A 12241-nucleotide genomic window follows, 5' to 3' on the forward strand; every position below is an offset into this window, starting at 1 on the left:
GATATTATGGGCTATTATTTTTTAATTTCAATAAAATTAGGATGACCAAAGACAAGGAAAGATAAACGTCATTATAATTGCTATGTAGCAACAATTGGAATTGATGGGAAAGAGAGTAATTTACAATCAGAAGCAGTGAGTTTCCATGCACCTTTGTGAGGAACCTTTCTCCCCAATACTATATATCCCATTTTGACCCCTAGACATTGGCACTCCATTTCCAGCCCTCACTGGTATCTGCCTAAGAGAGGAAGAGTGCCATGAAGTTGATGAGCACTGAATTAGCATGAGCTGCTGGTGACCCACAGTCATTCTCTCCCTGAACTCAATATGCCTGGTTGCTCCTCTATGTGATAAGGTTAGCAAGGCCAGCCCTGCTCCCGTGGTTCTAGATAAGGAAGTTCAATTCTGGTGGGGCCATGCTCTCTGATTCTTTATTACCAGTAATAAATCAGGTAATTTTCATATAATGTATCTAGCTCCTGGGTTCTATTTCTTATTTGGTTTAGAATTCATGAGAGAAGAAAAGGTGTCATTCATTGCTCATCAAAAACCCCACATGGCTTACTACTGACATCACTAAGCCTCAAAGGTACTAGGGCTTCCCAGGTGGCACTAGTGGTCAAGAATCTGCCTGCCAATGCAGGAGACGCAGGAGACACAGCTTCGATCCCTGGACTGGGAAGATCCCCTGGGGAGGAGGAAATGGCAACCCACTCCTGTATTCTTGCCTGGAGAATCCCATGGATGGAGAAGCTTGGTGGGCTACAATCCATGGGGTTGCAAAGAGCCGGACGTGACTGAGCACACACAAGCATTAAGGATACAGAGTCATACTGCCTGATTCGACTCCTGGGCTTGTTCAACTCCTATCTGATTCTTATTATCAGGTGAGAGATAAGTTATATGGCTACTCTAACCTCCAGTTTCCCCATTTGTATATGGGAGATAATAATAGCAGAAGCCTCAAAGAATTGTTCAAAACGAGTTGGCAAACTGTGGTCACTGGGACAAATCCAGTCCATTGTTTATTTCTGTAAATAAAATTGTATTCAAATATACCCATGCCCATATATTTACATATTGGCTACGGCTACTTCCACATTGCAACAGCAGAGCTAAGTAGTTGCAAAAGAGACCATATGGACCACAAAGACTAAAATATTTTCTATCTATCCCTTTGCAGAAAAAGTCTGTCAATTCCTGGTTTAAAAGATAGAGCAAGTAGTGACATATGTATACAAAAACATAACCCTGGACATACAAAGAGTAAATACTTAACATGTGTTAGCTATTTTTATTATTGTCATTATTATCTACTAAGAGGTTATGTATCATAGTGATTAAAAAAAACTAATTCTTTAGCAAAATGGTATAGATTGAAAACTCAGCTCTATGACTTAACACTCTCATTTAGGCAAGCCATGTATATTTTCTGAATCACAATGTACTCATCTGTAATACGAAGATAATAACATTTAGTGCATAGAGTTATTGAGAGGCTTAAATGAAATTATACAAGTAAATTCAGTCCAGTTCAGTTCAGTCGCTCAATTGTGTCTGACTCTTTGCAACCCCATGGACGGCAGCACACCAGGCCTCCTTGTCCATCACCAACTCCTGGAGCCTACTCAAACTCATGTTCACTGAATCTGTGATGCCATTCAACCACCTCATCCTCTATCATCCCATTCTTCTCCTGCCTTCAGTCTTTCACAGCATCAGGGTCTTTTCCAATGAGTCAGTTCTTCACATCAGGTGGCCAAAGTATTGAAATTTCAGCTTTAGCATCAGTACTCCCAGTGAATATTTAGGACTGATTTCCTTTAGGATGGACTGGTTGGATCTCCTTGCTGTCCAAGGGACTCTCAAGAGTCTTCAACACCACAGCTCAAAAGCATCAATTCTTCAGCACTCAGCTTTCTTTATAGTCCAACTCTCACATCCATGCATGACTACTGGAGAAACCATAGCTTTGACTAGATGGACATTTGTTGGCAAAGTAATGTCTTTGCTTTTTAATATGTTATCTAGGTTGGTCATAACTTTTCTTCCAAGGAGCAAGCATCATCTAATTTCATGGCTACAGTCACCACCTGTAGTGATTTTGGAGCTCAAATAAATAAATAAATAAATAAAGTCTGGTACTGTTTCCATTGTTTCCCCATCTATTTGCCATGAAGTGATGGGACCAGACACCATGATCTTTGTTGTCTGAATACTGAGCTTTAAGCCAACTTTTTCACTCTCCTCCTTCACTTTCATCAAGAGGTTCTTTAGTTCTTCTTCGCTTTCTGCCATAAGCGTGGTGTTATCTGCATATCTGAGGTTATTATATTTTTCCTGGCAATCTTGATTCCAGCATGTGCTTCATCCAGCCCAGTGTTTCTCATGATGTACTCTGAATATAAGTTAAATAGGCAAGGTGACAATATACAGCCTTGACATACTCCTTTTGCTATTTGGAACCAAATAAATTACTAAGGAGATTACTGACATGAATATTTCTTCATATGATGAATATTCATAACTGCTATTAGTTTCCCTCCATAGGATTCTAAAATATAAACATATTTTTAACAGAAGTTCATTAATAATATTAAATCTCAATTAATTCACATATTTATTCAGTAAATATTAACCAACCATCTTAGAATCAGAGAGTCTCTGGAGATACAGATATAACATTTCTTTTCTCCTTAACTTCTGCAGTGAAATCACCCCAAATCTACACTTTCAGGTCAAAGCCAAAAATATGACATATTATTGAAGAAAAAAAGCATCACTTATATCAAGAAGACACTTGAGAGTCCCTTGGACAGCAAGATCAAACTAGTCAATCCTAAAGGAAATCAATCCTGAATATTCATTGGAAGGACTGATGCTGAAGCTGAAGCTCCAATATTTTGGCCACGTGATGCGAAGAGTTGACTCACTGGAAAAGACCCTGATGCTGGGAAAGACTGAAGGCAAAAGAAGAAGGGGGTGCAGGGGATAATATGGTTACAGAGCATCACTGATTCAATGAACATGAATCCAAGCAAATTCCGGGAGATAGTGAAGGACAGGGGAGCCTGGCATGCTGCGGTCCATGGGGTCGCCAAGAGTCGGCCATGACTTAGTGACTGAACAGCAACAAATCAAGCTACTTCACACAGAAGCAGGAGAAGCTGCCTGCATGCAGCTAGACTATAAATTGTTTTAAAGAACATTTAAACCCTGGGCTATTGAGTAATTTTAAGATAACAGAGCTCTCATGATTCAAAGATGAATAAACAAAAATAATGAAATAGAAGTTGAAATAGGAGGACATAACAATCCATTGGGTGATAAGTTCTGCAATGTATAAGACCCCACAGAGCAAGGGCGCTCTTTGGGAAATGATTAGCCACAGGAAACAGACATTAGCATTAGGTAACTCCTATTTAGGAAAATTCATGGAAAATGACATCCACAAAACATTAAACAAAAAGGTAACAGATCCAAATGGAAAGAAAACTGTCTATATTGTAAGCATGAATAAAAGAAAAAACTGACAAAGATAAAGAAATAGGTACAATGAAACCTAAATGCAAAATGGCTGAAAATAAAACACATCAACAGAGGCGAGTCCATGCTACAGAAAAGTGAATCTGTGAGGACAAACTTTAGAAGCACTTCCAGAATCTGGCATTAAAAGTTATAAGATATTATAGAATATTGAGCAGCGTTCCCTTGATATACAGTAGACCCTTGTTGGTTATCTATTTTAAATACAGCTGTGTGTACATGTCAATCCCAAACTCCCAATCTATCCCTTGCCTCCCCGATCCTTCCCTGCTGGTAATCATCAATTTGTTCTCTAATGCCTGTAAGTCTGTTTCTGCTCCGTAAATTAGCTCATTGTATCACCTTTTTGGAAACACAATGTCGCTAATCAACCACACTCTGTTATAAAATAAGAATTTGTTAAAATATGAAAAAAAAAATAGTTACAAGGTAGAAGTGAGGAGAGGAAAGGAGATGATAGACCCATATGTTCGGAAAACAGATATCAAACACTCTTAAAGAGGAAATGAAGATGTAATGGGAACACTACTATCTTATAACTGAAAGACTTGTAAGAAAAGGACAGAGTATTCAAATCCAAGATGAATCAAAAGGACCTAAACCTAAAAATGCAAAAGTAAAGGAATATTTTTGATGCAGTAGAAAAAGAATATTTGTGTTAATGAACAAGGAAAAACTAGTAAGGCAGAAATACATAAGGTGCATACAAAGAAAGAAAAACTAGGCTGATTACTACTGTTTAAATATCAGAGTAAATTGAACCAAGATACTGCTTAAATGAAATCTCTTGGTACGTAAAGTGGAACTGTGGTATAAAGTAGATAGGAAAATATTCAGATGTATACTAATATATCAAAAGTATCCATTGTTTTACTTTACGAAAAACAAAAATAGTTGTTCTCTAGCAAACAAATGAGATGAATCAATACAAAAATAAGAAGGAAGACATGACTGCACAGAATGGACAGAGATGAGCAATGCAAATAATTAAACAAAACTGAATTTTAAAAATGATCTGACTATGACTATAAGACAATCCAAATGCCACAGATACATCTTATATGAGAAAATAAGAAGTGGAAAAATAATGCTTTTGTTTAAAATAAATGAGACACAGATGGTTGGATTGGCAATATGTGCATGTTCAACACATATATATTCCAGATAATATCCTAGGAAATACAAAGTGTTGCTAATGATTGAACAATACAGACAAAGTACATACTTTACTCCCAAACAAAGGGAAAACATTTCTCTACTCACAGTAAATAACATCTATATCTAGGATAAAATAATATTGTAGATCTTCAGCCAAATATATTTTCCTCTGATTTTCAAGAATAGGTGAATATTATAAAATCTATTAACATAATTTAAGACTATCAATTCAAAGGCAAAGTCATTTTTCTAGATACACCAAAAAATTCATCATCCAATCCTGATTTTTTTAATTAATATGCTAAGGAAAAGTAATAATTAAAAAAGAAGACATTGAACATCAATACCAACCATCAGACATCTTATTTAACTCTTAAATACTTAGAGTTATTCTCATTTTCAAATGAGGTTCACAGTGAATTTGCCCATAGAATCATCATCGTCTTTATACTATGTTCTCAGAACCGAGTAAGTTCATAGATAAAAGTAAAAAGCAAGCAGAGACTTCCATGGTGATCCAGTGGTTAAGACTTAACCTTCCAATGCAGGAGGTGTGGGTTCAGTCCCTGGTCTAGGATCTAGGCTTCCACATGCTTCATGGCCCCAAAACAAGACATGTAACAGAAGCAATATTGTAACACACTCAATAAAGACTTTAAAAACATGGTCCACATAAAAAAAATTTTTAAATAAATAAATAAAATTAAGTATTTTTTTAAAACAAGTAAGCAAAGCTAATTGTTAACATTTATAAATGATGCTATGATTTATCTAGAAAAAAAAAAGAGAAGTCTAGGGAAATACATTTAGGTATAACTACAGAGTGCAGTGAAATTACTAATAAGCACATCAATAATTAAGAATCTTCATGTGTAACTAAGACCCACTATTTACAAATCTATGATGAAAAAATACATTTTTTAGTGTAACAAGAACATTAAAAGCTAGTGATAATTATCAAATAAGTATATGAAAAAGATGTACAGAAAGAACCCCTACAATATTTTGTTGAAAATCAAAGACCTGAAGAAGTGGGATAAAATATCAGATTTTGAAGAAATAATATAGATAAATAGTCAATAGACGAAAAGGACTATAATTTTAATGCACCTTAAGTTAAAATTCCAGTGCTTTCACTTTTGACAGGCAACAACTCAAATAAATTATGTGAAAACTGTGAAAGGTTAATGGGAAAATATTTGAAGTATCCATGATGAACAGAGGTTGAATACCTTTAACATAAAAATTGAAATTAAATTTAAAAATAAATTTTAAAATGATTATTAAAAGAGTAAAGAACAAAAGATACTATTTAGAAATTCATTTTAAAAAAGAATAGTAATAAAATAGAAGCATGTAATTCATATCAGAAAAGATCAAACTATAGATTAAAATAGCACCCAATTTTCACCTATAAATTGTAAAGATTTTAATGCAAAAACAATCACTGTATTTAGAAGATGAGGTAGGAGAAAACATAGATGACCTCAGTTCAGTTCAGTTCAGTCGCTCAATGACCTAGGTTTTGGTAAGTATTTTCAGAGGCATAATCCCTGAAATAAAGAATTGTTAAGGAGGACTTCATCAAAATTCAAGATTTCTGCTCTGTGATAGATGATGTGAAAAGCATGAAAAGACAAGCTACAGACTGGGAGAAAATATTTGAAAAAATACACCTGATAAAAGACTGTTATCCAAAATACACAAAGAATTCTTCAAATTCAAAATAAGAAAACAATGTGATTAAAAATGGGTCAACAACTTTAAAAGACACTTCACTAAATAAGACATACAGATGGAAAATAAAGCATATGAAAAAATGCTCCACACTCTATGTCAACTAGGAAATGCAAATTAAAAGAACAATGAGATACCACTATGCACCTATTAGAATGGCCAAAATATAGAACAGTGACGATACCAGGTACTGACAAGATGCAGAGCAATGAGAACTCTCTTTCACGGCCTGCGGGAATGTAAGGTAATGCAGCCACTTTGCAAGATCTTTGGCAGTTTCTTACAAAACTAAACATACTCTTACTCTACAATCCAGCAACCACACTTTTGGTATTTACTCAAAGTAGTTGAACACATTTCCACACAAAAACCTGCACACAGATGTCTACAGCAGTTTTATTCATAATTGCCCGGAGGAAACCAAGATGTCCTTCAGTAGGTGGGTGGATAATAACCTGTTAATATTATACATCCAGACAATGGAGTGCTATTATGTGCTAAAAAAGAAATAAGGTATAAAGCTATGAAAAGATATGGAAGAAACTTAAATATATGTATTTCTAAGAGATAAACAGACAATCTGCAAAGGCTAAACTCTGTATGATTCCAACTATAGAAAATTTTGGAAAAAGCAAAACTATGGAGACAATCAAAAGGTCAGCGGTTGATGAAGAGGAAGCGATGAGTAGAGGGAGCACAGAGGATGTTTTAGGGCAGTGAAACTACTCTGTATGATATATAATGATGGATACTGGTCATTTTACATTTGTCCAAATGCATTAGGTGTATAACATAATGTGTGAACCCTAATGTAAACTCTGGACTTTGGTTAGTAATGATGTGTCAATGTTAGTTCACTGATTGTCAAACATTTACCACTGTAGTGGGGGATGTTGATAACAGGGAAGGCTATGCCTGTGTAGGGGTAGGGTGCCTATGGAAAATCTCTGTACCTTCCTCTCAATCTTGTTGTGAATTAAAGTTTCTCTAAAATGTAATATCTAGGGACTTCTCTGGTGGTCCATTGGCTAAGAATCCTCATTCCCAATTCAGGGGGCAAGTTCAATCCCCGGTCAGAGAACTAAGACCCTGGCTGCTGCAAGGCATGGCAAATATATAAATAAATAAATGTAATTTCTTTTTTTTTTTTAAAGAAGTGTTTATAAAGTTACAAGGAAAGGAAGTCTTATACATTGCTATGGAGTGTGTTTTTTAATCAGTTTATTCACATGTAAAAAAGTCATCTAATTTCACCAAAATGTTGACAATGATTGTCTAGAGGTAGTTGGATAATGGGTGATTGAAGGCAGAAGTAGGGTTGTATTTTTGTTGTTGTTTGATTTCCAAATTATATTTTCTTAAATACTCAGAAAAACAAAACTGCATTTGTTTTAAATCAAGTATCTATAATTATTGAAAAGTATAGTTTGGTTTTTTAAAGTCTATGAAAGATGTTTATTTTTTCTGTGTTGTTTCATCAAACTAAAGAGAAGATTACACAAGTTTATATGGATGTTAAGGGGTGCCCTGGTTAATGCAATGGGACTGTAATTTGGGAGAACAAGTGAGATATTAAGCTGTTGCTAAGGTTCGGCTTGGAGACTGCGCATTCTGTCGTTATTAATGGAAGGACGAGTGGAGAGGGGGGAGCTGAACTGAAGAGTGAGAGGCAATGGACGGATACAAATCTAGATGAACAGTGGCTGACTCCGCAAAACTATCAAATGACTTTGCAAAAGACCTGTCACAACGGATAAACGGTCCCTCCGGAAGAAACAGCTTAGCATTCCTGCAGTGCACACACGATAATTTCCAGGGATGAGGCTGAGAGGAAAGAGACAGAATGAAGAAAGGCAAGAAGTTCCAAGATGCCTTAACGAGTCTGCAGACATCTCTTGAATGAACAACTGGGAAGAGAGCTAAAGAAGAAAAACCAAAAACAAAGCGTGCATGTACTTCATTTTCAGCTTCAGTCACTGGGCAAACATCCACCATTCTGCCCTTTATCTGCTCATGAAAAATGGTGAGTTGCTCTGTGGATGTTGACTACATTCTAATTATTTCTGTGGTAAATGAGGCATGAAACCTATTGTCAAAAAACAGGATGCCCACCAGCATAAAGCCAGGCTTTATCTTCCCAGTAGATCACTCCTGGGCCTTGTCTAAAGGACCCTCAAAATAACACGTGCTCACATATTTTTAAGGCAACCTTTTAGGTCAAAGATTGCCTTTTTTTTTTCCTAGCATTTCTAGCATTTCTGTGCAAGAAAAGAAGAACCTTTCTGAAGTATATAATCTGATTATATCAAATAAAGGTAACACACCCAAGGAAAAAAGGCAGGAATGGGCCAGGGGCTGGGAAGAGGGCTGCAGAAGTCTCCTGCTTAAAGCATATCTAACAAACAGTTATACCCTTTTGTATGATAGTAAGAGCCCTGTTGCTAACACAATTCCTAGGATTCACTCTGCTGATTACTATATGTCATGATCTAGTTCTACTCATCAGAAACAAATCAAAGGTACTCAAACAGCTTGCTGCTGGTTTCAAACCAACAAGTATCATTTTTATTACATCTCCTCTGCCATCCCTTAATGAATACACACTTACTGGAAGGAATATTTTCTGGTCAAGACATTTTCACGGTGATTTCCCTCTCAACCAAGTAGTTTTCAGGTCCTCTGGGTAGGAACCATGATTTGCTTTGATCAACCATCTCCATGAGTAGACATATCATATAAATGTTTGGGTGAAATAGGCAGCTTTCATCCTGTTGCTCTCCACCAGATTCCATGCCTCTCAAATTTAATTGAAATCTTTTCAAAACACACAGCTGAATCACATCCTGTATGTAGGAGTCGTGCCCTGTAAGAAGTTGCCCCAGCCCAAGAAAGGTCAGATTTCAACCTTCAGTATCCTTGGATAGGTTGCAACTGAAAAGTTACTAGCTTGTTGTGTGGAATTACTAGTTAGTTATAAGGGATGGCATGGAGGTACAGTAATACTATGATCTTACGATCACCCATAGAGAAACCATTGCATGTGGAGCCTGACACCAAATTCTTTAGACTTGAATTAGAAAAGGCATATCTCTGATAGATTTCTTCTTGTTCCAGTTTACACTGCATTGGATCAAACAGACGGGCACAATCAATTCAGGGAAAGGAAGCAATGCCAGGTCTGCTCAATCTTTCCTCAATGAACAGCAGAGGAGACGGGAGGTGGTGGGGGGAGCGGCAGAGATGGAAAGAAAGAAAGAAAACGCAGGCATGTCTGCACCCAAGATAGCTCAGCAAAGGCGAAGATGAAAAGACACATTGAAATATACATCCTGGCAGATGGAAGCACTTGCTGTCAGAGAAAGAAGCTAAAATACCACCATGATGCCAAACACACCAAGCCTTTGGGCGCTGAGGGCGTGGAAGGAGTAGGGGCAGACAGAAGTGGTTGTGATGTCAAAACGAAGTCAGTGCAGTGTCTCTGGGGAGGGAAGAGGTCTGGATTTACTTAAGTCTCCAGAGTCTATGATCTATAGCATCGTGTGATAAGCAAGTTAATTAGTGCACTTAAGTAATTAAATCTCACAGAAAACCAGTGCCTTCTGAAGCATTATGAATTTAAGCTATTAGATCTTTCTAGGCTTGACTGGCCATTTGGTGAGAAGTCACACTGGAATGGCTGCCTAACAGTGGCAGGATGAAAATTCATGAAAATGAACTGGAAATAAGAGACCTCAATATAAACAGTTTTCTCTCTGCCTTTGGATGTGAGGATGCTTCCTCAACTATTGGTAGCCACTTCCTTCCCCAACGGCTCAATTCCCTTCTCCCTCTCTTGGTTAAAATGTGGGCAGTGACTTATTCCTTCCATCCGCTGATGTCTGTTGATACTCTTTTTCTCTCTCTTGGCCATTATATCTCTCTTTCTTCCTCCTAAGTACAATTTGCCTACAGTGCAGGGCATCAAAGAGGCTCATGTGGATAACAGTTATCTATCTTCTGACTCATTAACAAGCCTCACCATTCTCAGAGCCGCCATGGCTGTGAGTCAGGTTCTCAGGCCAATGTATTCATCAGCATCATGTATTCTGAGACAAAACGTTGCTATTTAAGAATGGGAAGATTAAATCATTTCTTGTCCCCCAAGTGTGCAGATATGAATGATGAGATTGCCTTTTCTGAGCTGACTAATGACTCCAAAATGATACCTGTACACATATAAACATATAACTGTCAAACCACACATAAGTAAGTGTGTATGTGTGTTGCTAAGCTGCATCTTCTTTGCCATAAGCAAAATTTTATAAAAATGCATATTTATAAATATATGTAGCTTTCTATATGCATTTATGTACAAGTAAGCATCCTCCCCCCTGTCTTCATCAAGAACTCAGGATGTCCCAGGTCTGGCTCCAATAGAACTCTACTGTCCTACCTTCATTTGGCAGTTCCTCCATGTTTTTTTCTTTATCAAACACCCACAGGTCCGTGTGACTTTCACTTCTGAGATATTCTCCAATGGAAACACAAAGGTTCAAATTGTGAGCAACTTACTTCTGCAGGTAGAAGTCCAGAGACTCTTCCTCAGCATTCAGCAGAGCTACTGCACTGGTCAGGAGTTGATGGCTGCAGCTTCCAGATTTGAGTTCCAAGACAAGGAGCCCCAAGCAGAACATGGCTCCCATCTCCTCCAGCTCACTGGTGCCAAACTGTAGACCCTGCCGGTTAAAGAGAGCAATCAACAGTGAGTACAGAGTGGAAATGCAGTGAAGACAATCTGTGATTAGGAGGAAGGATTACTGGATGCATGTCTATCACAGAAATGATGAATTAATAGTATTTGTCGGTCACTGCCCAGTGAGATTTGTCATGTGCTTTGTGGATCAGAGGTTCTCAACCTGCATGACATCAACCTTAGGGGAGAACCCCCAAGACAATAATGAGCAGTTAGGGGTACTGAAAGGCAGGAAGGTGCTTAAAGATCCAGGAGCCACCCCCCACCCCAACTTCCGATAAAGCAGCAGTGCTTCTCTCTATATTTTACAAAAAGATTTCACAGCTGAAACAAAAGTTTGTAAATGGTCTTACTAAGAGAGACTAAAAGTCTGCTTATGCCAAAATACAAAAGAAAGCAATAATAAATTAAAAGAGTTTCTTGTAGAAAAAAAAAAGAGATATCTTTTTGCTCCCATAAATTTACCAACCAATGGAGAATGAAAGAGATCTTTCATGTAAAAACACTGAAACTCAAAACATAAATAAATAAAATAAAAACCAGTCACCATTTATTTAGAACCACATATTCAGCTGTACTAGGATAACACATGAAAGCAGAGCCGTGACATATACTCTATGCTATTATTAACAGTTAACAAGCAACTTGAATGTTGACCATGTGTCATTGTGTTCTGAGCTCTTTTACATGCATTGACTCAGTGAATCTTTACCAAGGTCCTATGAGTTCATCATAGAGTACTGAGATTTTATAGCAGGTTCCTGCTAGTTATCTGTTTCAAACATGGTAGTGTATATATGATGGTCTAGATAGTGAGATGGTTGAGGGGGGTCCAAGAGGGACAAGATATATGTATACATATAACTGAACTGTAAAAGGTCAGTTTTCATTCCAATCACAAAGAAAGGCCAAAGCCAAAGAATGTTCAAATGACTGTACAGTTGTCTTCATTTCACATACTAGCAATGCAATGTTCAAAATCCTCCAGTCTAGGTTTCATCAGTATGTGAACTGAGAACTACCAGATGTACAACCTGAGTTTAGAAAAGGCAGAGGAACTAGAGA

At 37.2% G+C, this 12241-nt stretch overlaps 1 protein-coding gene across 3 annotated transcripts in view; it reads right to left on the bottom strand.

The window, feature by feature from the left end:
- AGBL1 (AGBL carboxypeptidase 1) overlaps positions 1-12241 on the bottom strand; it is a 900518-nt gene that overhangs the window by 246600 nt on the left and 641677 nt on the right. For all 3 annotated transcript variants that reach the window (XM_043434375.1, XM_043434374.1, XM_043434376.1), the window contains one exon: positions 10996-11159. In XM_043434375.1, the coding sequence (XP_043290310.1) occupies positions 10996-11159 (164 nt within the window). The remainder of the gene's footprint in view (positions 1-10995; positions 11160-12241) is intronic.

Source organism: Cervus canadensis, chromosome 17, assembly GCF_019320065.1.
Source record: "Cervus canadensis isolate Bull #8, Minnesota chromosome 17, ASM1932006v1, whole genome shotgun sequence".
In the NCBI taxonomy this organism is placed as follows: domain Eukaryota; kingdom Metazoa; phylum Chordata; class Mammalia; order Artiodactyla; family Cervidae; genus Cervus; species Cervus canadensis.